General features: G+C 43.5%; 1 protein-coding gene across 2 annotated transcripts in view; it reads right to left on the bottom strand.

Moving 5' to 3' along the window:
• Positions 1-27,786, bottom strand: part of LOC139755121 (protein argonaute-2-like) — a 196,267-nt gene that overhangs the window by 90,253 nt on the left and 78,228 nt on the right. The window contains exons 7-8 of one of the 2 annotated variants that reach the window (XM_071673261.1): positions 22,419-22,640; positions 11,319-11,504 (exon numbers count right to left, since the gene is read on the bottom strand). In XM_071673261.1, coding sequence (XP_071529362.1) covers positions 11,319-11,504; positions 22,419-22,640 — 408 coding nt within the window. The remainder of the gene's footprint in view (positions 1-11,318; positions 11,505-22,418; positions 22,641-27,786) is intronic. The other variant, XM_071673262.1, reaches the window with a different exon arrangement.

The raw sequence follows: 27,786 nt of genomic DNA, 5'->3' as shown, positions 1-27,786 counted from the left end.
AATTTATGAGATCTATGTGAAAACACTAATTGCAGAAGGCGTGTTGTAGAAGGCGACTAAAGGGGACGAGAGCGGGGGGCTAGAAACCCTCCCCTCCTTGTATTTCAACTTTCTAAAAGGGGAAACAGAAGAAATAGTCATGCGGGGAGTGCTCATCCTCCTCCAAGGCTCAGATTGGGGTGTCTAAATGTGTGTGGATGTAACCAAGATGAGAAAAAAGGAGAGATAGGTAGTATGTTTGAGGAAAGGAACCTGGATGTTTTGGCCCTGAGTGAAACGAAGCTCAAGGGTAAAGGGGAAGAGTGGTTTGGGAATGTCTTGGGAGTAAAGTCAGGAGGTAGTGAGAGGACAAGAGCTAGGGAAGGAGTAGCACTACTCCTGAAACAGGAGTGGTGGGAGCATGTGATAAAGAGTATATGAAAGTAAACTCAAGATTGATATGGGTAGAACTGAAAGTTGATGGAGAGAGATGGGTGATTATTGGTGCATATGCACCTGGGCATGAGAAGAAAGATCATGAGACGCAAGTGTTTTGGGAACAGCTGAGTGAGTGTGTTAGTAGTTTTGATGCACAAGACCGGGTTATAGTGATGGGTGATTTGAATGCATAGGTCAGTAATGTGGCAGTTGAGGGAATAATTGGTGTACATGGGGTGTTCAGTGTTGTAAATGGAAATGGTGAAGAGCTTGTGGATTTATGTGCTGAAAATGGACTGGTGATTGGGAATACCTGGTTTAAAAAGAGAGATATACATAAGTATACGTATCTAAGTAGGAGAGATGGCCAGAGAGCATTATTGGATTACGTGTTAATTGATAGGTGCACGAGAGACTTTTGGATGTTAATGTGCTGAGAGGTGCAACTTGTGGAGGTGAAGGTGAAGATTTGTAGAGGTTTTCAGAAAAGAAGAGAGAATGGGGTGAAGAGTGTGGTGAGAGTAAGTGAGCTTGGGAAGGAGACTTGTGTGAGGAAGTACCAGGAGAGACTGAGTACAGAATGGAAAAAGATGAGAACAAAGGATGTAAGAGGAGTGGGGGACGAATGGAATGTACAGTGTCGGCGGAAAGAAATGACACCTACAATGAAAATGAACACCAAATATGGGAAATAGGGAAGTAGGGAAAAAAAAATCAAACAGGGTATTTTTATTCATCCTAGTACTTCATGATGTCTCCTCTGAGCTTCCGAACTTCTTCAAGACGGTCTGGCATGCTCCTGGCCAAGGATCTGAAGTATTCTTTGTCAATATTTTTCCAACACCTTGGTGATCACCTCTTTAAGGCGTGGGACGGACATCGTCTGGATAAGGGATAACTCATGCTTGATGTGTGCCCAGGCGTTCTCAATCGGGTTGAGATCTGGGGAATTTCCTGGCAACTCAAGCACTTCGATGTTTTGTTCTCCAGCCACTTTTTGATGAGGTCTGAGCCATGACAGGGGGCCCCGTCATGCATAAACACGCCTTTGGGCCGATGAAGGCCATAGAAATGGTGCATATGATCCTTCAGCACATCCAAATAACTTGCGGCACGCATTGTCTCGTTTTTAGGGAGAAAAAATAAGTCCCCAGCTCCACTGGCAGCACTGAAAGTTCCCCAAACCATCCCTGAAGGAGGGTGTTTGATGACTTTGCGGTGTATCTAGGATGGTAGCATTTGAGTTTGGGCTTCGGTGGCAGCGTTTAAACACGTACTGTCTTGAAGGTCGATTCATCAGAGACACAGGGCTGCATCCATTTCTCTGGGGTCCAGTCTCGGTATCTTCATGCAAACTGAAGTCTACGGCGATTCATGCCTTCATGCAAACTGGTCTATGGTGATTAATGCCGGCTGTTACAAGTGGCTTCCCTGCTGCGTGTTGTGACGGGAGGTGGAGGTGACGCTGCAAGCATTCGCGAATGGTGCGGGTAACAATGTTTTCTAGCGGCTCAGGGTACATTTTCTTTGAGTTCTGTGGATGTGATAAACAGGTTTTTCAACACTTCACGCCGTAGGATATTGTCTGTCTTCTGAGAGGTTTTTCTTGGCCTCCCAGAGCATGGTTTAGGGGCCGGAACCTGGTTGGGGCAAGCGCCCTGCCGGCAGTAAGATGCCTCAAAACGGTCGACTGAGAACGTCCAACTCAGGCATAAATATCTTTAATGGAGACGTTTTCCTCCCTCAAAGCGAGGATATGGGACCTCTCTTCCTTCGACGTCATGGTTTGACCCATATTTACTTATGTGGGGCACTGTGGGGACACAAAATGGCGTTCGGCAGTATCTGGGAGGTAGCACAGGAAGGAGTGCTAAAATGGTATGTCCACACACTGCAGAGTTTTCAAGCAACTGGGGCAGTCAGTCACCCTGGGCTATGTTCAAGGAATGAAAACATGCCAGATGTCACCAGAGAGCACCACTGCTAACATAGGTGGTTTGTGACAGTATTTTTTGACATATTTTCCATTGCGTTTCAATGGGATGTGTCATTTCTTTCCGCCGACACTGTATTTAAGGAAGCAGTGATGGCTTGCGCAAAAGATGCTTGTGGCATGAGAAGTGTGGGAGGTGGGCAGATTAGAAAGGGTAGTGAGTGGTGGGATGGAGAAGTAAGATTATTACTGAAAGAGAAGAGAGAAGCATTTGGACAATTTTTGCAGGGAAATAATGCAAATGACTGGGAGATGTATAAAAGAAAGAGGCAGGAGGTCAAGAGAAAGGTGCAAGAGGTGAAAAACAGGGCAAATGAGAGTTGGGGTGAGAGAGTATCATTAAATTTTAGGGAGAATAAAAAGAGAGGTGTGTGGTATTAAAAAGAGTGTGGTTGAGAGAGCAGAAGAGGGTGTTTTGAAATGGTTTGGTCACATGGAGAGAATGAGTGAGGAAAGATTGACAAAGAGGATATATGTGTCAAAGGTGGAGGGAAAGAGGAAAAGTGGGAGACCAAATTAGAGGTGGAAAGATGGAGTGAAAAAAATTTTGAGTGATCGGGGCCTGAACATGAAGGAGGATGAAAGGCGTGCAAGAAATAGAGTGAATTGGAATGATGTGGTATACCGGGATTGACGTGCCGTCAATGGATTGGACCAGGGCATGTGAAGCGTCCGGAGTAAACCATGGAAAGCTCTGTGGGACCTGGATATGGAAAGGGAGCTGTGGTTTTGGTGCATTATACATGACAGCTAGTACATGTGCGCAAGGTAGTGCTAGGAAAAGACAACAAAGGCCACATTCCTTCACACTCGGTCTCTAGGTGTCATATATAATGCACCGAAACCACAGCTCCCTCTCCATATCCAGGCCCCACAAAACATTACATTGTTTACCCCAGATGCTTCACATGCCCTGGTTCAATCCATTGACAGCACGTTGAGGAAATGAGGAGAACTAGATAGGACCCTGATTGCTCAAAATCTTTTTCACTCCATCTTTCCACCTAAAATTTGGTCTTCCACTTCTTGCTCCCTCCACCTCTGACATATATATCCTCTTTGTCAATCTTTCCTCACTCATTCTCTCCATGTGACCAAACCATTTCTAAACACCCTCTTCTGCTCTCTCAACCACACTCCTTTTTTACTACACATCTCTCTTACCTTTTCATTACTTACTCGATCAAACCACCTCACACCACATACTGTCCTCAAACATCTCATTTCCAACACATCCACCCTCTATCTATAGCGCATGCCTCGCAACCATATAACATCGTAGGAACCACTATTCCTTCAAACATACCCATTTTTGCTTTCCGAGATAATGTTCCCACCTTGCATACATTTTTCAATGCTCCCAGAACTTTCCCCCCCTCCCCCACCCTGTGACTCACTTCCACTTCAATGGTTTCATCCGCTGCCAAATCCACTCCCAGATATCTAAAACACTTCCTCCAGTTTTTCTCCATTCAAACTTACCCCCCAATTGACTTGTCCCTCATCCCTACTGTACCTAATAACCTTGCTCTTATTCACATTTACTCTCAGCTCCCTTCTTTCATACACTTAATCAAGCTCATTCACCAGCTTCTGCAGTTTCTCACATGAATCAGCCACCAGCGCTGTATCATCAGCAAACAACAACTGACTCATTTCCCAAGCTCTCTCATCCCCAACAGACTGCATACTTGTCCCCCTTTTCAAAACTCTTGCATTCACCTCCCTAACAACCACATCCATAAACAAATTAAACAACCAGGGAGACATCACACACCCCTGCCGCAAACCCACATTCACTAGGAACCAATCACTTTCCTCTCTTTCCATTCGCACACATGCCTTACATCCTCGATAAAACTTTTCACTGCTTCTAACAACTTGCCTCCCACGCCATATATTCTTAATACCTTCCACAGAGCATCTCTATCAACTATCATATGCCCTCTCCAGATCCATAAATGCTACATACAAATCCATTTGCTTTTCTGAGTATTTCTCACATACATTCTTCAAAGCAAACACATCCTCTACCACTTCTGAAACCACACTGCTATTCCCCAATCTGATGTTTTCTACATGCCTACACCCTCTCGATCAATACCCTCCCATACAATTTCCCAGGAATACTCAACAAACATTATTATACTTTGTCGCTGTCTCCCGCGTTTGCGAGGTAGCGCAAGGAAACAGACGAAAGAAATGGCCCAACCCCCCCCATACACATGTATATACATACGTCCACACACGCAAATATACATACCTACACAGCTTTCCATGGTTTACCCCAGTCGCTTCACATGCCTTGATTCAATCCACTGACAGCACGTCAACCCCGGTATACCACATCGCTCCAATTCACTCTATTCCTTGCCCTCCTTTCACCCTCCTGCATGTTCAGGCCCCGATCACACAAAATCTTTTTCACTCCATCTTTCCACCTCCAATTTGGTCTCCCTCTTCTCCTCGTTCCCTCCACCTCCGACACATATATCCTCTTGGTCAATCTTTCCTCACTCATTCTCTCCATGTGCCCAAACCACTTCAAAACACCCTCTTCTGCTCTCTCAACCACGCTCTTTTTATTTCCACACATCTCTCTTACCCTTACGTTACTCACTCGATCAAACCACCTCACACCACACATTGTCCTCAAACATCTCATTTCCAGCACATCCATCCTCCTGCGCACAACTCTATCCATAGCCCATGCCTCGCAACCATACAACATTGTTGGAACCACTATTCCTTCAAACATAGCCATTTTTGCTTTTGGAGATAATGTTCTCGACTTCCACACATTCTTCAAGGCCCCCAGAATTTTCGCCCCCTCCCCCACCCTATGATCCACTTCCACTTCCATGGTTCCATCCGCTGCCAGATCCACTCCCAGATATCTAAAACACTTCACTTCCTCCAGTTTTTCTCCATTCAAACTCACCTCCCAATTGACTTGACCCTCAACCCTACTGTACCTAATAACCTTGCTCTTATTCACATTTACTCTTAACTTTCTTCTTCCACACACTTTACCAAACTCAGTCACCAGCTTCTGCAGTTTCTCACATGAATCAGCCACCAGCGCTGTATCATCAGCGAACAACAACTGACTCACTTCCCAAGCTCTCTCATCCCCAACAGACTTCATACTTGCCCCTCTTTCCAAAACTCTTGCATTTACCTCCCTAACAACCCCATCCATAAACAAATTAAACAACCATGGAGACATCACACACCCCTGCCGCAAACCTACATTCACTGAGAACCAATCACTTTCCTCTTTTCCTACACGTACACATGCCTTACATCCTCGATAAAAACTTTTCACTGCTTCTAACAACTTTCCTCCCACACCATATATTCTTAACACCTTCCACAGGGCATCTCTATCAACTCTATCATATGCCTTCTCCAGATCCATAAATGCTACATACAAATCCATTTGCTTTTCTAAGTATTTCTCACATACATTCTTCAAAGCAAACACCTGATCCACACATCCTCTACCACTTCTGAAACCACACTGCTCTTCCCCGATCTGATGCTCTGTACATGCCTTCACCCTCTCAATCAATACCCTCCCATATAATTTACCAGGAATACTCAACAAACTTATACCTCTGAAAATTGAGCACTTTCCTTTATCCCCTCTGCCTTTGAACAATGGCACTATGCATGCATTCTGCCAATCCTCAGGCACCCCATGAGTTATACATACTTTATATATCCTTACTAACCAGTCAACAACACAGTCACCCCCTTTTAGTATTATAATCATTATACTTAACTGCTGTTTCCTGCCTCAGCGAGGTAGCACCAGGAAAAAGATGAAGAATGGCCCATCCACTCATATACACATATATCTACATAAAGGTCCCTACATGCACATAGACATACATATGCATATCAACATATATATCTTTTTCTTTCTTTTAAACTATTCGCCATTTCCCGCATTAGCGAGGTAGCGTTAAGAAGAGAGGACTGGGCCTTTTTTGGAATATCCTCACCTGGCCCCCTTTGTTCCTTCTTTTGGAAAAATTAAAAAAAAAACGAGAGGGGAGGATTTCCAGCCCCCTACTCCCTCCCCTTTTAGTCGCCTTCTACGACACGCAGGGAAAACGTGGGAAGTATTCTTAATCCCCTATCCCCAGGGATAATATATATATATATATATATGGTATTGCAGATGGAATTTATTAAAAAAGGGGGTGACTGTATTGTTGACTGGTTGGTAAGGTTATTTAATGTATGTATGACTCATGGTGAGGTGCCTGAGGATTGGCGGAATGCGTGCATAGTGCCATTGTACAAAGGCAAAGGGGATAAGAGTGAGTGCTCAAATTACAGAGGTATAAGTTTGTTGAGTATTCCTGGTAAACTATATGGGAGGGTATTGATTGAGAGGGTGAAGGCATGTACAGAGCATCAGATTGGGGAAGAGCAGTGCGGTTTCAGAAGTGGTAGAGGATGTGTGGATCAGGTGTTTGCTTTGAAGAATGTATGTGAGAAATACTTAGAAAAGCAAATGGATTTGTATGTAGCATTTATGGATCTGGAGAAGGCATATGATAGAGTTGATAGAGATGCTCTGTGGAAGGTATTAAGAATATCTGGCGTGGGAGGCAAGTTGTTAGAAACAGTGAAAAGTTTTTATCGAGGATGCAAGGCATGTGTACATGTAGGAAGAGAGGAAAAAGATTGGTTCTCAGTGAATGTAGGTTTGCGGCAGGGGTGTGTGATGTCTCCATGGTTGTTTAATTTGTTTATGGATGGGGTTGTTAGGGAGTTGAATGCAAGAGTTTTGGAAAGAGGGGCAAGTATGCAGTCTGTTGGGGATGAGAGAGCTTGGGAAGTGAGTCAGTTGTTGTTCGCTGATGATACAGCGCTGGTGGCTGATTCATGTGAGAAACTGCAGAAGCTGGTGACTGAGTTTGGTAAAGTGTGTGAAAGAAGAAAGTTAAGAGTAAATGTGAATAAGAGCAAGGTTATTAGGTACAGTAGGGTTGAGGGTCAAGTTAATTGGGAGGTAAGTTTGAATGGAGAAAAACTGGAGGAAGTAAAGTGTTTTAGATATCTGGGAGTGGATCTGGCAGCGGATGGAAACATGGAAGTGGAAGGAAATCATAGGGTGGGGGAGGGCGTGAAAATCCTAGGAGCCTTGAAGAATGTGTGGAAGTCGAGAACATTATCTCGAAAGCAAAAATGGCTATGTTTGAAGGAATAGTGGTTCCAACAATGTTGTATGGTTGCGAGGCATGGGCTATGGATAGAGTTGTGCGCAGGAGGATGGATGTAATGGAAATAAGATGTTTGAGGACAATATGTGGTGTGAGGTGGTTTGATCGAGTAAGTAATGTAAGGGTAAGAGAGATGTGTGGAAATAAAAAGAGTGTGGTTGAGAGAGCAGAAAAGGGTGTTTTGAAATGGTTTGGGCACATGGAAAGAATGAGTGAGGAAAGATTGGCCAAGAGGATATATGTGTCGGAGGTGGAGGGAACGAGGAGAAGTGGGAGACCAAATTGGAGGTGGAGAGATGGAGTGAAAAAGATTTTGAGTGATCGGGGCCTGAACATGCAGGAGGGTGAAAGGAGGGCAAGGAATAGAGTGAATTGGATCGATGTGGTATACCGGGGTCAATATGCTGTCAATGGATTGAATCAGGGCATGTGAAGCATCTGGGGTAAACCATGGAAAGTTCTGTGGGGCCTGGATGTGGAAAGGGAGCTGTGGTTTCGGGCATTACAGCATGATAGCTGGAGACTGAGTGTGAGCGAATGGGGCCTTTGTTGTCTTTTCCTGGCGCTGCCTCGTGCACATGAGGGGGGAGGGGGATGTTATTCCGTGTGTGGCGGGGTGGCGATGGGGGTGAGTAGGGGAAGACAGTGTGAACTGTGTGCACGTGTGTATATGTGTGTGTCTGTGTGTGTATATATGTGTGTATGTTGGGATGTGTGGGTGTGTATGTTTGTGTGTGTGGACGTGTGTGTGTGTGTGCATGTGTGTGGGGGTGGGTTGGGCCATTTCTTTCGTCTGTTTCCTTGCGCTACCTCACAGGCGCGGAAGACAGCGACAAAGCAAAATAAATAAATAAATTAATATACATACACAGACATATACATATAAACACATGTACATATCCATACTTGCTTGCTTTCATACATTCCTGTTGCTACACCGCCACACACAAAATAGCATCGTTACCCTCCACTTCACCGAGGTAGCGGGAAGAAAACAGACAAAAAGGCCATATTCATTCACACTCAGTGTCTAGCTGCCAAGTATAATGCAACAAACCCATATTTCCCTTTCCACATTCAGGGCCCACAGGACTTTCCATCCTTCCACCTCCAATTTGGTCTCCCACTTCTTGTTCCCTTTACCTCTGACAAATTTATCCTCTTTATCAATATTTCCTCTCTCATTCTCTCCATAAGTCTAAACCATACTCTCCATATATCCAAACTATTTCAAAACACCCACTTCTGCTCTCTCAACCACACTCATTTTGTTTCCACACATCTCTCTTACCCTTTCATTATTTACCCAGACAAACCACTTCACACCACATACTGTCCTCAAATGTTTCATTTCCAAAACATCTAACCTCCTCCGTACAAATCTATCGACAGCCCATGACTCGTAACCATAAAACATTGTTGGAACTACTATCCCTTCAAATATACCCATTTTTGCTCGAGATAATGTTCTCTCCTTCCACACATTCTTCATTGCTCCCAGAACCTTTGAGCCCTCCCCCACCCTGTAACTCACTTCCGCTTCCATGTTTCCATCCGCTGCCAAGTCCACTCTCAGATATCTAAAACACTTCACTTCCTCCAATTTTTTCTCCATTCAAACTTACATCCCAATTAACTTGTCCCTCAACCCTACTGAACCTAATAACCTTGCTCTTATTCACATTTCCTCTCAACTTTCTTCTTTCACATGCTTTTCCAAACTTAGTCACCCTCTGCAATTTCTCACATGAATCAGCCACTGGAGCTGTATCATAAATGCCCATAAACACACCTACATAACATAAATATATACACAAACACAATTGGGAGGTGAGTTTGAATGGAGAAAAACTGGAGGAAGTGAAGTGTTTTAGATATCTGGGAGTGGATCTGGCAGCGGATGGAACCATGGAAGCGGAAGTGGATCATAGGGTGGGGGAGGGGGCGAAAATCCTGGGAGCCTTGAAGAATGTGTGGAAGTCGAGAACATTATCTCCAAAAGCAAAAATGGGTATGTTTGAAGGAATAGTGGTTCCAACAATGTTGTATGGTTGCGAGGCGTGGGCTATGGATAGAGTTGTGCGCAGGATGATGGATGTGCTGGAAATGAGATGTTTGAGGACAATGTGTGGTGTGAGGTGGTTTGATCGAGTAAGTAACGTAAGGTAAGAGAGATGTGTGGAAATAAAAAGAGCGTGGTTGAGAGGGCAGAAGAGGGTGTTTTGAAATGGTTTGGGCACATGGAGAGAATGAGTGAGGAAAGATTGACCAAGAGGATATATGTGTCGGAGGTGGAGGGAACGAGGAGAAGAGGGAGACCAAATTGGAGGTGGAAAGATGGAGTACAAAAGATTTTGTGTGATCGGGGCCTGAACATGCAGGAGGGTGAAAGGAGGGCAAGGAATAGAGTGAATTGGAGCGATGTGGTATACCGGGGTTGACGTGCTGTCAGTGGATTGAATCAAGGCATGTGAAGCGTCTGGGGTAAACCATGGAAAGCTGTGTAGGTATGTACATTTGCGTGTGTGGACGTATGTATATACATGTGTATGGGGGTGGGTTGGGCCATCTCTTTCGTCTGTTTCCTTGCGCTGCCTCGCAAACGCGGGAGACAGAAAAAAAAAAAAAAAAAAAAAAAAAACACATATAACTATATACACATGTACATGTTCATACATATCCCTGGGGATAGGGGAGTAAGAATACTTCCCACGTATTCCCTGCGTGTCGTAGAAGGCGACTAAAAGGGGAGGGAGCAGGGGGCTGGAAATCCTCCCCTCTCGTTTTTTTTTTTAATTTTCCAAAAGAAGGAACAGAGTGGGTCCAGGTGAGGATATTCCAAAAAAGGCCCAGTCCTCTCTTCTTAACGCTACCTCACTAACGCAGGAAATGGCAAATAGTTTAAAAGAAAGAAAGAAAAAATGTTCATACATGCTTGCTTTCATCCATTCCTAGCGCAACCGTGCCCTACAGGAAACAGCATCGCTACCCCGTTTCAGTGAGATAGTGCCAAGAAAATAGACAAGATAGGCCACATTCATTCACACTCAGTCTATTGCTGTCGTGTGTAATGCGCCGAAACCATAGCTCCCTATCCACATCAGGCCCCACAGACCTTTCCATGGTTTACCCCAGATGTTTCACATACCCTGGTTCAGTTCACTGACAGCACCTCGCCCCCAGTATACCACATCGTTCCAATTCACTATATTCCTTGCACGCCTATCACCCTCCTGTATGTTCAGGCTCTGATCGTTCAAAATCTTTTTCACTCCAGCCTTTCACCTCCAATTTGGTCTAAGAGACTAAGGAGCATTATTCACCCAAGGATTTAGCATCTCAAAACCAAGTGGAAAAAAAAGGTACTGGAGCTTATGGTCCCCGTAAATACATTTTGTCTTTTGCAGTTCCGTATAATCAGCAGCATCATCTTGAATTTCTAAACTCCTATACAAATATGTATCAGCCAAGGTAGAGGCAAATATTAAGTGCACATCAACTGCCTATCCTTCTTCCAAGAACAGAATGTATCACTGTCAGGGTGCTTGCTAATTTTATAAAAGTTTGAACAGCTAGGTTTCTTTAAACTGTACAGAAAGAAGCATCTTAATTGATATCCAAAATCTTAAGGCATAAGTTTTCATAAAATATGAAGAAAAGTAACCTACCCGGTCTGATATAGAGAACTGTAAACTTTTCATCATAGAATCATTAGAAAAGTTTTGTTGGTGAACAATATGGCGGGTGATGCCAATCCTTTGTGCTGGAAGTTTGGCTGTCTTACGAATGAACTGTGAAGTTTCTGCATCACTAAGTTTCTTTGTCACCTTCTGTCCTTTTGCAATCTTACAAAACTGAAAAAGAGATGAAATAAAAATACTTGAACTACAAAAAGTACAGTAAAATAGCTTAAAATATTTTTACTATACTTGCATACTAACACCAAGTGCCTTTTTTCAGTATCTGTATCAGATAATATTGATGATAAATGAGAATAATGTCAAAAAACATAGTCTTTAGAGATTTTACTTTCCATTAGACAATAAAGACAGCAATCAAAATTAGTTTATTTCATTAACACTAACCTTCTGCCTTACAACATCCAATCTCTCCTGGTATTTCTTCACACATGAATGAGGCCTATCTTCATCTGTTCCTGGCGCTAACTCACTAATGTGGGAAATGGTGAACATGTTTATAAAAAAATTCATATACATTTGCCATTTCCAGCGTCAAAATGGCAACACCAGGAATAGGCGAAGAAATTGCCTCATTCACTCACATCCATTCTCCAGTTCTAATCTATAATGCACTTATTCCCTGCAAAAAAAAATGGCATATACTTCCCTTCCACAAGCAAGCAGTGCTTCCCTAAATACCTACCTTTCCTCATACACTCCCAAGACATTCCCAAACCACTCTTCCCCTTTACCCTTTAGCTTCGTTTCACTCGGAGCCAAAACATCCAGTTCCTTTCCTCAAACATATTACCTATCTCTCCTTTCTTCTCATATTAGTTACATCCAAACACATTTAGACACCCCAATCTGAGCCTTCAAGGAGGATGAGCACTCCTCGCGTGACTCCTTCTTCTGTTTCCCCTTTTAGAAAGTTAAAATACAAGGAGGGGAGGGTTTCTGGCCCCCCACTCCCGTCCCCTTTAGTCGCCTTCTACAACACGTGAGGAATGCATGGGAAGTATTCTTTCTCCCCTATCCCCAGGGATAAATATCTATTTATATTTATTTTGCTTTGTCGCTGTCTCCCGTGCCTGCGAGGTAGCGCAAGGAAACAGATGAAAGAAATGGCCCAACCCACCCCTACACACATGCACACACACACACGTCCACACACACAAACATACACACCCACACATCCCAACGTACACACATATATACACACACAGACACACACATATACACACATGCACACAATTCACACTGTCTGCCCCTACTCACCCCCATCGCCACCCCGCCACACACGGAATAACATCCCCCTCCCCCCACATGTGCGCGAGGCAGCGCTAGGAAAAGACAACAAAGGCTCCATTCGCTCACACTCAGTCTCTAGCTGTCATGCAATAATGCCTCAAACCACAGCTCCCTTTCCACATCCAGGCCCCACACAACTTTCCATGGTTTACCCCAGACGCTTCACATGCCCTGATTCAATCCATTGACAGCACGTCGACACTGGTATACCACATCGATCCAATTCACTCTATTCCTTGCCCGCCTTTCACCCTCCGGCATGTTCAGGCCCCAATCACTCAAAATCTTTTTCACTCCATCTTTCCACCTCTAATTTGGTCTCCCACTTCTCCTCGTTCCCTCCACCTCCGACACATATATCCTCTTGGTCAATCTTTCCTCACTCATTCTCTCCATGTGCCCAAACCATTTCAAAACACCCTCTTCTGCTCTCTCAACCACGCTCTTTTTATTTCCACATATCTCTCTTACCCTTACATTACTTACTCGATCAAACCACCTCACACCACATATTGTCCTCAAACATCTCATTTCCAGCACATCCATCCTCCTGCACACAACTCTATCCATAGCCCATGCCTCGCAACCATACAACATTGTTGGAACCACTATTCCTTCAAACATACCCATTTTTGCTTTCCGAGATAATGTTCTCGACTTCCACACATTCTTCAAGGCTCCCAGAATTTTCACCCCCTCCCCCACCCTATGATTTACTTCCACTTCCATGGTTCCATCCGCTGCCAGATCCACTCCCAAATATCTAAAACACTTTACTTCCTCCAGTTTTTCTCCATTCAAACTTATTATTTATTTTTTATTATTATACTTTGTCGCTGTCTCCCGCGTTTGCAAGGTAGCGCAAGGAAACAGACGAAAGAAATGGCCCAACCCCCCCATACACATGTATATACATACGTCCACACACGCAAATATACATACCTACACAGCTTTCCATGCCTTGATTCAATCCACTGACAGCACGTCAACCCCGGTATACCACATCGCTCCAATTCACTCTATTCCTTGCCCTCCTCTCACCCTCCTGCATGTTCAGGCCCCGATCACACAAAATCTTTTTCACTCCATCTATCCACCTCCAATTTGGTCTCCCTCTTCTCCTTGTTCCCTCCATCTCCGACACATATATCCTCTTGGTCAATCTTTCCTCACTCATCCTCTCCATGTGCCCAAACCACTTCAAAACACCCTCTTCTGCTCTCTTTACCACGCTCTTTTTATTTCCACACATCTCTCTTACCCTTACGTTACTCACTTGATCAAACCACCTCACACCACACATTGTCCTCAAACATCTCATTTCCAGCACATCCATCCTCCTGCGCACAACTCTATCCATAGCCCACGCCTCGCAACCATACAACATTGTTGGAACCACTATTCCTTCAAACATACCCATTTTTGCTTTCCGAGATAATGTTCTCGACTTCCACACATTCTTCAAGGCTCCCAGAATTTTCACCCCCTCCCCCACCCTATGATTTACTTCCACTTCCATGGTTCCATCCGCTGCCAGATCCACTCCCAAATATCTAAAACACTTTACTTCCTCCAGTTTTTCTCCATTCAAACTTATTATTTATTTTTTATTATTATACTTTGTCGCTGTCTCCCGCGTTTGCAAGGTAGCGCAAGGAAACAGACGAAAGAAATGGCCCAACCCCCCCATACACATGTATATACATACGTCCACACACGCAAATATACATACCTACACAGCTTTCCATGCCTTGATTCAATCCACTGACAGCACGTCAACCCCGGTATACCACATCGCTCCAATTCACTCTATTCCTTGCCCTCCTCTCACCCTCCTGCATGTTCAGGCCCCGATCACACAAAATCTTTTTCACTCCATCTTTCCACCTCCAATTTGGTCTCCCTCTTCTCCTTGTTCCCTCCACCTCCGACACATATATCCTCTTGGTCAATCTTTCCTCACTCATCCTCTCCATGTGCCCAAACCACTTCAAAACACCCTCTTCTGCTCTCTTTACCACGCTCTTTTTATTTCCACACATCTCTCTTACCCTTACGTTACTCACTTGATCAAACCACCTCACACCACACATTGTCCTCAAACATCTCATTTCCAGCACATCCATCCTCCTGCGCACAACTCTATCCATAGCCCACGCCTCGCAACCATACAACATTGTTGGAACCACTATTCCTTCAAACATACCCATTTTTGCTTTCCGAGATAATGTTCTCGACTTCCACACATTCTTCAAGGCCCCCAGAATTTTTGCCCCCTCCCCCACCCTATGATCCACTTCCGCTTCCATGGTTCCATCCGCTGCCAGATCCACTCCCAGATATCTAAAACACTTCACTTCCTCCAGTTTTTCTCCATTCAAACTCACCTCCCAATTGACTTGACCCTCAACCCTACTGTACCTAATAACCTTGCTCTTATTCACATTTACTCTTAACTTTCTTCTTCCACACACTTTACCAAACTCAGTCACCAGCTTCTGCAGTTTCTCACATGAATCAGCCACCAGCGCTGTATCATCAGCGAACAACAACTGACTCACTTCCCAAGCTCTCTCATCCCCAACAGACTTCATACTAGCCCCTCTTTCCAAAACTCTTGCATTTACCTCCCTAACAACCCCATCCATAAACAAATTAAACAACCATGGAGACATCACACACCCCTGCCGCAAACCTATATTCACTGAGAACCAATCACTTTCCTCTCTTCCTACACGTACACATGCCTTACATCCTCGATAAAAACTTTTCACTGCTTCCAACAACTTTCCTCCCACACCATATATTCTTAATACCTTCCACAGAGCATCTCTATCAACTCTATCATATGCCTTCTCCAGATCCATAAATGCTACATACAAATCCATTTGCTTTTCTAAGTATTTCTCACATACATTCTTCAAAGCAAACACCTGATCCACACATCCTCTACCACTTCTGAAACCACACTGCTCTTCCCCAATCTGATGCTCTGTGCATGCCTTCACCCTCTCAATCAATACCCTCCCATATAATTTACCAGGAATACTCAACAAACTTATACCTCTGTAATTTGAGCACTCACTCTTATCCCCTTTGCCTTTGTACAATGGCACTATGCACGCATTCCGCCAATCCTCAGGCACCTCACCATGAGTCATACATACATTAAATAACCTTACCAACCAGTCAACAATACAGTCACCCCCTTTTTTAATAAATTCCACTGCAATACCATCCAAACCTGCTGCCTTGCCGGCTTTCATCTTCCGCAAAGCTTTCACTACCTCTTCTCTGTTTACCAAATCATTTTCCCTAACCCTCTCACTTTGCACACCACCTCGACCAAAACACCCTATATCTGCCACTCTATCATCAAACACATTCAACAAACCTTCAAAATACTCACTCCATCTCCTTCTCACATCACCACTACTTGTTATCACCTCCCCAATTGCGCCCTTCACTGAAGTTCCCATTTGCTCCCTTGTCTTACGCACTTTATTTACCTCCTTCCAAAACATCTTTTTATTCTCCCTAAAATTTAATGATACTCTCTCACCCCAACTCTCATTTGCCCTTTTTTTCACCTCTTGCACCTTTCTCTTGGCCTCCTGTCTCTTTCTTTTATACATCTCCCACTCAATTGCATTTTTTCCCTGCAAAAATCGTCCAAATGCCTCTCTCTTCTCTTTCACTAATACTCTTACTTCTTCATCCCACCACTCACTACCCTTTCTAATCAACCCACCTCCCACTCTTCTCATGCCACAAGCATCTTTTGCGCAATCCATCACTGATTCCCTAAATACATCCCATTCCTCCCCCACTCCCCTTACTTCCATTGTTCTCACCTTTTTCCATTCTGTACTCAGTCTCTCCTGGTACTTCCTCACACAGGTCTCCTTCTCAAGCTCACTTACTCTCACCACCCTCTTCACCCCAACATTCACTCTTCTTTTCTGAAAACCCATACAAATCTTCACCTTAGCCTCCACAAGATAATGATCAGACATCCCTCCAGTTGCACCTCTCAGCACATTAACATCCAAAAGTCTCTCTTTCGCACGCCTGTCAATTAACACGTAATCCAATAACGCTCTCTGGCCATCTCTCCTACTTACATAAGTATACTTATGTATATCTCGCTTTTTAAACCAGGTATTCCCAATCATCAGTCCTTTTTCAGCACATAAATCTACAAGCTCTTCACCATTTCCATTTACAACACTGAACACCCCATGTATACCAATTATTCCCTCAACTGCCACATTACTCACCTTTGCATTCAAATCACCCATCACTATAACCCGGTCTCGTGCATCAAAACCACTAACACACTCATTCAGCTGCTCCCAAAACACTTGCCTCTCTTGATCTTTCTTCTCATGCCCAGGTGCATATGCACCAATAATCACCCACCTCTCTCCATCAACTTTCAGTTTTACCCATATTAATCGAGAATTTACTTTCTTACACTCTATCACATACTCCCACAACTCCTGTTTCAGGAGTATTGCTACTCCTTCCCTTGCTCTTGTCCTCTCACTAACCCCTGACTTTACTCCCCAGACATTCCCAAACCACTCTTCCCCTTTACCCTTGAGCTTCGTTTCACTCAGAGCCAAAACATCCAGGTTCCTTTCCTCAAACATACTACCTATCTCTCCTTTTTTTACATCTTGGTTACATCCACACACATTTAAGCACCCCACTCTGAGCCTTCGAGGAGGATGAGCACTCCCCGCATGACTCCTTCTTCTGTTTCCCATTTTAGAAAGTTAATACAAGGAGGGGAGGATTTCTGGCCCCCCGCTCCCGGGTTAATACAAGGAGGGGAGGATTTCCATTCAAACTTACCTCCCAATTTACTTGACCCTCAACCCTGCAAGGGGCTAGAAATCCTCCCCTTTTTTTCAAAAAATGGAACAGAGAATGGGGCTAAGTGAGGATATTCTCTCCAAGGCTCAGTCCTCTGTTCTTATCATTATCTCACTAACACAGGAAATGGCCAAAAATGTATGAAAAAAATGTGTGCGTGTGTTTATGTTTCTTTCTTCACCTGTTTCCTGGCACTACCTTGCTAATGCTGTCATGTATACAGCACCAAAACACAGCTCTCTATGCAAAACCAGGCCCCACATTTACTTTCCATGGTTTACCCCAAGATGCTTCACACACCCTGGTTCTGTCCACTGATGGCATGGTGATGCCTGTATACTATATCGCTTCAATTCACACTATCCTGAGCACACCTTTCACCCTCCAGGATGTTCAGGCCCCTATCACTCAAAATCTTTTCTATTTCATTTTTCCATCTCCAATTTGGTCTCCTCATTCTCCTCTTCCCTCCCCTTTTGTCACTTGTAACCTCTTTGTCAACCTTTCTTCACTCATTCCCTTCCTGTATCTAAACCATTTCAACACACCCTCTTCTGCTCCCTCAACCATACTCTTTTTATTTTCACATATCTCTTACCCTTTCATTACTTACTTGATCAAACCACCTCACCCCACATATTGTTCTCATTCGTTACTTACTTGATCAAACCATCTCACACAACATATTCTCCTCAAATACTCAATTTCCAACATATCAATCTTCCTCTGCTCAGCCTTGTCTAAAGCCCATGCGTTGCATCTACATAATACTGTTCGACTACTGTTCTGTCAAACATCAATTCTTGCACTCCCAGATGATGTTTTCTCTTTCCATGCATTCTTCAGTGCTCTCAGGACCTTCTTTTATACTGACAGGTATAGCCTTCCTAAATCTGTATATTTATTTTTTCCAGCATTTAATTTCAGCATCCTTCCTGCACACAACAACTATGGGAACAATTTGTTCCAATGACTGGGTAGGGCAATGCTACCAACCTACCTCCCTCTCATTTATTGTCCTATCCATAAAAATAATGTACAACCATGGTGAAAGCATTCAACTTTGAAGTAATCTTACCTTCATTTCAATCACCAATCTATTCCCCTAATTACTCTCAAACAAAAAGTACCTCTACTGTAAAAGCTCTAGACAGCAATGAAAAGCTTTCCATGCACATCATAAGAATCAAAACTTCCCAGAGAGCTTTCCTAAATCTATAATTTCAGCATAAACCTTCTCCTTTTTCTGTGAAGCTTTTTCGAACAACAGCACAAACATCTTATCTATTAAACCTAATCTTTAACCTAAACCCATCCTGCTCCTCATGTACATGCAGTTTACTAATTCTCCCACCAACTGTGCTACAAGCACTCATTCCTCTAGAATTCTTCTAAGGACTTTCACTCTTACCTTCATCAAGCTCGTTAAAAAGACAGCAAATTCAACAGTGGGGTTAATAATAATAATAATAATAATATTAACTTTCTAAAATGGGAAACAGAAGAAGGAGTCACGCGGGGAGTGCTCATCCTCCTCGAAGGCTCAGAGTGGGGTGCCTAAATGTGTGTGGATGTAACCAAGATGTGAAAAAAGGAGAGATAGGTAGTATGTTTGAGGAAAGGAACCTGGATGTTTTGGCTCTGAGTGAAACGAAGCTCAAGGGTAAAGGGGAAGAGTGGTTTGGAAATGTCTGGGGAGTGAAGTCAGGGGTTAGTGAGAGGACAAGAGCAAGGGAAGGAGTAGCAATACTCCTGAAACAGGAGTTGTGGGAGTATGTGATAGAATGTAAGAAAGTAAATTCTCGATTAATATGGGTAAAATTGAAAGTTGATGGAGAGAGGTGGGTGATTATTGGTGCATATGCACCTGGGCATGAGAAGAAAGATCATGAGAGGCTAGTGTTTTGGGAGCAGCTAAATGAGTGTGTTAGCGGTTTTGATGCACGAGACCGGGTTATAGTGATGGGTGATTTGAATGCAAAGGTGAGTAATGTGGCAGTTGAGGGAATAATTGGTATGCATGGGGTGTTCAGTGTTGTAAATGGAAATGGTGAAGAGCTTGTAGATTTATGTGCTGAAAAAGGACTGATGATTGGGAATACCTGGTTTAAAAAGCGAGATATACATAAGTATACTTATGTAAGTAGGAGAGATGGCCAGAAAGCGTTATTGGATTACGTGTTAATTGACAGGCGTGCGAAAGAGAGACTTTTGGATGTCAATGTGCTGAGAGGTGCAACTGGAGGGATGTCTGATCATTATCTTGTGGAGGCTAAGGTGAAGATTAGTATGGGTTTTCAGAAAAGAAGAGTGAATGTTGGGGTGAAGAAGGTGGTGAGAGTAAGTGAGCTTGGGAAGGAGACCTGTGTGAAGAAGTATCAGGAGAGACTGTGTACAGAATGGAAAAAGGTGAGAACAATGGAAGTAAGGGGAGTGGGGGAGGAATGGGATGTATTTAGGGAATCAGTGACGGATTGCACAAAAGATGCTTGTGGCATGAGAAGAGTGGGAGGTGGGCTGTTTAGAAAGGGTAGTGAGTGGTGGGATGAAGAAGTAAGAGTATTAGTGAAAGAGAAGAGAGAGGCATTTGGACGATTTTTGCAGGGAAAAAATGCAATTGAGTGGGAAAAGTATAAAAGAAAGAGACAGGAGGTCAAGAGAGAGGTGCAAGAGGTGAAAAAAAGGGCAAATGAGAGTTGGGGTGAGAGACTATCAGTAAATTTTAGGGAGAATAAAAAGATGTTCTGGAAGGAGGTAAATAGGGTGCGTAAGACAAGGGAGCAAATGGGAACTTCAGTGAAGGGCGTAAATGGGGAGGTGATAACAAGTAGTGGTGATGTGAGAAGGAGATGGAATGAGTATTTTGAAGGTTTGTTGAATGTGTCTGATGACAGAGTGGCAGATATAGGGTGTTTGGGTCGAGGTGGTGTGCAAAGTGAGAGGGTTAGGGAAAATGATTTGGTAAACAGAGAAGAGGTAGTAAAAGCTTTGCGGAAGATGAAAGCCGGCAAGGCAGCAGGTTTGGATGGTATTGCAGTGGAATTTATTAAAAAAGGGGGTGACTGTATTGTTGACTGGTTGGTAAGGTTATTTAATGTATGTATGACTCATGGTGAGGTGCCTGAGGATTGGCGGAATGCGTGCATAGTGCCATTGTACAAAGGCAAAGGGGATAAGAGTGAGTGCTCAAATTACAGAGGTATAAGTTTGTTGAGTATTCCTGGTAAATTATATGGGAGGGTATTGATTGAGAGGGTGAAGGCATGTACAGAGCATCAGATTGGGGAAGAGCAGTGTGGTTTCAGAAGTGGTAGAGGATGTGTGGATCAGGTGTTTGCTTTGAAGAATGTTTGTGAGAAATACTTAGAAAAGCAAATGGATTTGTATGTAGCATTTATGGATCTGGAGAAGGCATATGATAGAGTTGATAGAGATGCTCTGTGGAAGGTATTAAGAATATATGGTGTGGGAGGCAAGTTGTTAGAAGCAGTGAAAAGTTTTTATCGAGGATGTAAGGCATGTGTACGTGTAGGAAGAGAGGAAAGTGATTGGTTCTCAGTGAATGTAGGTTTGCGGCAGGGGTGTGTGATGTCTCCATGGTTGTTTAATTTGTTTATGGATGGGGTTGTTAGGGAGGTGAATGCAAGAGTTTTGGAAAGAGGGGCAAGTATGAAGTCTGTTGGGGATGAGAGAGCTTGGAAAGTGAGTCAGTTGTTGTTCGCTGATGATACAGCGCTGGTGGCTGATTCATGTGAGAAACTGCAGAAGCTGGTGACTGAGTTTGGTAAAGTGTGTGAAAGAAGAAAGTTAAGAGTAAATGTGAATAAGAGCAAGGTTATTAGGTACAGTCGGGTTGAGGGTCAATTCAATTGGGAGGTGATTTTGAATGGAGAAAAACTGGAGGAAGTGAAGTGTTTTAGATATCTGGGAGTGGATCTGGCAGCGGATGGAACCATGGAAGCGGAAGTGGATCATAGGGTGGGGGAGGGGGCGAAAATTCTGGGAGCCTTGAAGAATGTGTGGAAGTCGAGAACATTATCTTGGAAAGCAAAAATGGGTATGTTTGAAGGAATAGTGGTTCCAACAATGTTGTATGGTTGCGAGGCGTGGACTATGGATAGAGTTGTGCGCAGGAGGATGGATGTGCTGGAAATGAGATGTTTGAGGACAATGTGTGGTGTGAGGTGGTTTGATCGAGTAAGTAACGTAAGGGTAAGAGAGATGTGTGGAAATAAAAAGAGCGTGGTTGAGAGAGCAGAAGAGGGTGTTTTGAAATGGTTTGGTCACATGGAGAGAATGAGTATGGAAAGATTGACCAAGAGGATATATGTGTCAGAGGTGGAGGGAACAAGGAGAAGAGGGAGACCAAATTGGAGGTGGAAAGATGGAGTGAAAAAGATTTTGAGTGATCGGGGCCTGAACATGCAGGAGGGTGAAAGGAGGGCAAAGAATAGAGTGAATTGGAGCGATGTGATATACCGGGGTTGACGTGCTGTCAGTGGATTGAATCAAGGCATGTGTATGGGGGTGGGTTGGGCCATTTCTTTCGTCTGTTTCCTTGCGCTACCTCGCAAACGCGGGAGACAGCGGAAAAAAAAAAAAAAAAAAAATAATAATAAAACTCTATATGAAAAAATGGGACAGGTTCCTTCAAAGGGAAACAGTTGAAGCTAAGCAAAAACAATTGGGAAAAACACTGTTAACATCCTTGACAATAATGAACATGAGAATAGCTCAAATCACATTTGAACCACAATCCCATTCAGTATTCTCAAGAATGTTGACACTGTTCAGCTAACTGTGCCTGCTGTAAGTATTTACCTTTCAGGAAATTCTAACATAAAAGAATCCTCAAATGAGATGTGAAATTAAAACACAGCATGTCAATCAACTTACTTCAATCGGCACATAAATGTCTCTATGAGATGGGCCAACTTTAAGCAAGTTAAGTTGTGGATATGACAGCCTCTTCTTGTACTTATCAAGAAAATACTGTTGCACTGTACACTGTATGGTTTTACCATCCTTTTCCAGAGGAAAGACTTGACGATCAGCACCAAGATCACCTATACCTGAGACCCTGTATGATCGAGGACACTGACCGTGCATAGCAAGTACCTGAAAATTAATAACACAACACTAAATAACAAATATACAAATATGGCAAACAAAACTTTACAAGTGACTGAATTCAAACCATGAAGTGACTTTGAGAAATGCTGCTGATTCTGCTTTACTTAAAGGCAGGGGGCAGGAAACAGGAGGAGTCAAGCAGGGAGTGTTCATCCTCCTCAAAGGCTCGGATTGGGGAGTCTGAATGTATGTGGACGTAACCAAAATGAGAAGAAAGGAGGGACGGGCAGCATGTTTGAGGAAAGGAACCTGGAGGTTTTGGCTCTGAGTGAAATGAAGCTCAAGGGTAAAGGGGAAGAGTGGTTTGGGAACAGTCAGGGATTGGTAAGAGGACACGAGCAAAGGAAGGAGTAGCACTACTCCTGAAGCAGGAGTGGTGGAAGTATGTGATAGAATGGAAGAAAGTGAATTCTAGATTGATGTGGGTAAAACTTAAAGCGTATGTATGTGTATGTGTGTATGTGAAATGTGTGTGTATATATATGTATACGTTGAGATGTATAGGTATGTATATGTGCGTGTGTGGACGTGTATGTGGGTGGGTTGGGCCATTCTTTTGTCTGTTTCCTTGCGCTACCTCACTAATGCGGGAGATTGATAACGCATAATAAATGAAATAAAATAAAAACTTAAAGTGGATGGAGAGAGATGGGTGATTAATGGTGCCGATGCATCTGTACATGAGAAGAAAGATCATGAGAGGCAGGTGCTTTGGAAGCAGCCAAGTGAGTGTGTTAGCAGCTTATATGCACAAGACTGGGTTAAAGTGTTGGGTGATTTGAATGTGAAGGTGAGTAATGCGGCAGATGATGGTATAATTGGTGTACATGGGGTGTTCGATATTGTAAATGGAAATGCTGAAGAGCTTGTGGATTTGTGTGCTGAAAAAGGACTGGTGAATGGGAATACCTGGTTTAAAAAGATATATATACATAAGTATATATATGCGAGTAGGAGATACGGTCAAAGGATGTTATTGGATTACGTGTTAATTGATTTTTTTTCATACTATTCGCCATTTTCCGCGATAGCGAGGTAGCGTTAAGAACAGAGGACTGGGCCTTTGAGGGAATATCCTCACCTGGCCCCCTTCTCTGTTCCTTCTTTTTTTTTGGGGGGGAAAAAAAAAAAAACGAGAGGGAAGGATTTCCAGACCCCCGCTCCCTTCCCTTTTAGTCGCCTTCTACGACACGCAGGGAATACGTGGGAAGTATTCTTTCTCCCCTATCCCCAGGGATAATTCTATACAACCTCTTCTGCTCTCTCAGCCACACTCCTTATTACTACACATCTCTCTTACCCTTTCATTACTTACTCGATCAAACCACTTCACACCACATATTGTCCTCAAACATCTCATTTCCAACACATCCACCCTCCTCCACACAACCCTATCCATAGCCCAAGCCTAACAACCTATAACACTGTTGGGAGCAATATTCCTTCAAACATACCCATTTTTGCTATACGAGATAAGGTTCTCGCCTTCCACACATTCTTCAACGCTCCCAGAACCTTTGCCCCCTCCCCACCCTGTGACTCACTACCACTTCCATGGTTCCACCAGGTGATAAGTCCATTCTCAGGTGTTTAAAACACTTCACTTCCTCCAGTTTTTTCTCTATTCCAACTAACTTCCCAATTGACTTGTCCCTCAACCCTAATGAAACTAATAACCTTGTTCTTATTCACATTTACTCTCAGCTTTCTTCTTTCACACACTTTACCAAACTCAGTCACCAGCTTCTACAGTTTCTCACCAAAATCAGCCACCAGCGGTATATCATCAGCGAACAACAACTGACTCACCTCCCAAGCCGCCCCATCCACAAAATACTGCATACTTGCCCCTCTCTCCAAAATTCTTCCATTCACCTCCCTAACCACCCCATCCATATACAAATTAAACAACCATGGAGACATCACACACCCCTGCTGCAAACAACATTCACTGTAAACGAATCACTTTCCTCTCTTCCTACTTGTGCACATGCCTTACATGCTCGATAAAAACTTTTCACTGCTTCTAGTAACTTACCTCCCAAACCATATATTCTTAATACCTTCCACAGAGTATCTCTATCAATTCCATTATATGCCTTCTCCAGATCAACAAATGCTACATAAAAATCCATCTGTTTTCTAAGTATCTCTCACATACATTCTTCATTCAAAGCAAACACCTGATCCGCACATCCTCTATCACTTCTGAAACCACACTGCTCTTCCCCAATCTGATGCTCTGTACATGCCTTCACCCTCTCAATCAATACCCTCCCATATAATTTCCCAAGATTACTCAACAAACTTATCTATCTATTCGTCTATCATACTTTGTCGATGTCTCCTGCATTATCAAGGTAGTGCAAGGAAACAGACAAAAGAATGGCCCAACCCACCCACATACACTTCTACACACGCATATATACATACCTATACATTTCAATATATACCAACATATACATTTTATTTATTTATTTATTTATATTATAGTTTGTCGCTGTCTCCCGCGCTAGCGAAGCAGCAAAAGGAAACAGACGAAAGAATGGCCCAACCCACCCACATGCACATGTATATACATACACGTCCACACACGCATATACATACCTATACATCTCAACATATACATATATATACACACTCAGACATATATATATATATATATATATGACTTTTGGATGTTAATGTGCTGAGAGGTGCAACTGGAGGGATGTCTGATCATTATCTTGTGGAGGCTAAGGTGAAGATTTGTATGGGTTTTCAGAAAAGAAGAGTGAATGTTGGGGTGAAGAGGGTGGTGAGAGTAAGTGAGCTTGGGAAGGAGACCTGTGTGAGGAAGTACCAAGAGAGACTGAGTACAGAATGGAAAAAGGTGAGAACAATGGAAGTAAGGGGAGTGGGGGAGGAATGGGATGTATTTAGGGAATCAGTGATGGATTGCGCAAAAGATGCTTGTGGCATGAGAAGAGTGGGAGGAGGGTTGATTAGAAAGGGTAGTGAGTGGTGGGATGAAGAAGTAAGAGTATTAGTGAAAGAGAAGAGAGAGGCATTTGGACGATTTTTGCAGGGAAAAAATGCAATTGAGTGGGAGATGTATAAAAGAAAGAGACAGGAGGTCAAGAGAAAGGTGCAAGAGGTGAAAAAAAAGGGCAAATGAGAGTTGGGGTGAGAGAGCATCATTAAATTTTAGGGAGAATAAAAAGATGTTCTGGAAGGAGGTAAATAAAGTGCGTAAGACAAGGGAGCAAATGGGAACTTCAGTGAAGGGCGCAAATGGGGAGGTGATAACAAGTAGTGGTGATGTGAGAAGGAGATGGAGTGAGTATTTTGAAGGTTTGTTGAATGTGTTTGATGATAGAGTGGCAGATATAGGGTGTTTTGGTCGAGGTGGTGTGCAGAGTGAGAGGGTTAGGAACAATGATTTGGTAAACAGAGAAGAGGTAGTGAAAGCTTTGCGGAAGATGAAAGCCGGCAAGGCAGCAGGTTTGGATGGTATTGCAGTGGAATTTATTAAAAAAGGGGGTGACTGTATTGTTGACTGGTTGGTAAGGTTATTTAATGTATGTGTGACTCATGGTGAGGTGCCTGAGGATTGGCGGAATGCGTGCATAGTGCCATTGTACAAAGGCAAAGGGGATAAGAGTGAGTGCTCAAATTACAGAGGTATAGTTTGTTGAGTATTCCTGGTAAATTATATGGGAGGGTATTGATTGAGAGGGTGAAGGCATGTACAGAGCATCAGATTGGGGAAGAGCAGTGTGGTTTCAGAAGTGGTAGAGGATGTGTGGATCAGGTGTTTGCTTTGAAGAGTGTATGTGAGAAATACTTAGAAAAGCAAATGGATTTGTATGTAGCATTTATGGATCTGGAGAAGGCATATGATAGAGTTGATAGAGATGCTCTGTGGAAGGTATTAAGAATATATGGTGTGGGAGGCAAGTTGTTAAAAGCAGTGAAAAGTTTTTATCGAGGATGTAAGGCATGTGTACGTGTAGGAAGAGAGGAAAGTGATTGGTTCTCAGTGAATGTAGGTTTGCGGCAGGGGTGTGTGACGTCTCCATGGTTGTTTAATTTGTTTATGGATGGGGTTGTTACGGAGGTAAATGCAAGAGTTTTGGAAAGGGGGGCAAGTATGAAGTCTGTTGGGGATGAGAGAGCTTGGGAAGTGAGTCAGTTGTTGTTCACTGATGATACAGCACTGGTGGCTGATTCATGTGAGAAACTGCAGAAGCTGGTGACTGAGTTTGGTAAAGTGCGTGGAAGAAGAAAGTTAAGAGTAAATGTGAATAAGAGCAAGGTTATTAGGTACAGTAGGGTTGAGGGTCAAGTCAATTGGGAGGTGAGTTTGAATGGAGAAAAACTGGAGGAAGTGAAGTGTTTTAGATATCTGGGAGTGGATCTGGCAGCGGATGGAACCATGGAAGCGGAAGTGGATCATAGGGTGGGGGAGGGGGCGAAAATTCTGGGGGCCTTGAAGAATGTGTGGAAGTCGAGAACATTATCTCGGAAAGCAAAAATGGGTATGTTTGAAGGAATAGTGGTTCCAACAATGTTGTATGGTTGCGAGACGTGGGCTATGGATAGAGTTGTGCGCAGGAGGATGGATGTGCTGGAAATGAGATGTTTGAGGACAATGTGTGGTGCGAGGTGGTTTGATCGAGTGAGTAACGTAAGGGTAAGAGAGATGTGTGGAAATAAAAAGAGCGTGGTTGAGAGAGCAGAAGAGGGTGTTTTGAAGTGGTTTGGGCACATGGAGAGAATGAGTGAGGAAAGATTGACCAAGAGGATATATGTGTCGGAGGTGGAGGGAACGAGGAGAAGAGGGAGACCAAATTGGAGGTGGAAAGATGGAGTGAAAAAGATTTTGTGTGATCGGGGCCTGAACATGCAGGAGGGTGAAAGGAGGGCAAGGAATAGAATGAATTGGAGCGATGTGGTATACCGGGGTTGACGTGCTGTCAGTGGATTGAATCAAGGCATGTGAAGCGTCTGGGGTAAACCATGGAAAGCTGTGTAGGTATGTATATTTGCGTGTGTGAACGTATGTATATACATGTGTATGGGGGGGGTTGGGCCAGTTCTTTCGTCTGTTTCCTTACGCTACCTCGCAAACGCGGGAGACAGCGACAAA

Source organism: Panulirus ornatus, chromosome 18 (genome assembly GCF_036320965.1).
Source record: "Panulirus ornatus isolate Po-2019 chromosome 18, ASM3632096v1, whole genome shotgun sequence".
In the NCBI taxonomy this organism is placed as follows: domain Eukaryota; kingdom Metazoa; phylum Arthropoda; class Malacostraca; order Decapoda; family Palinuridae; genus Panulirus; species Panulirus ornatus.
Note: the sequence above shows the minus strand (reverse complement) of the source record. Positions and strands in the feature narration are given on the sequence as shown.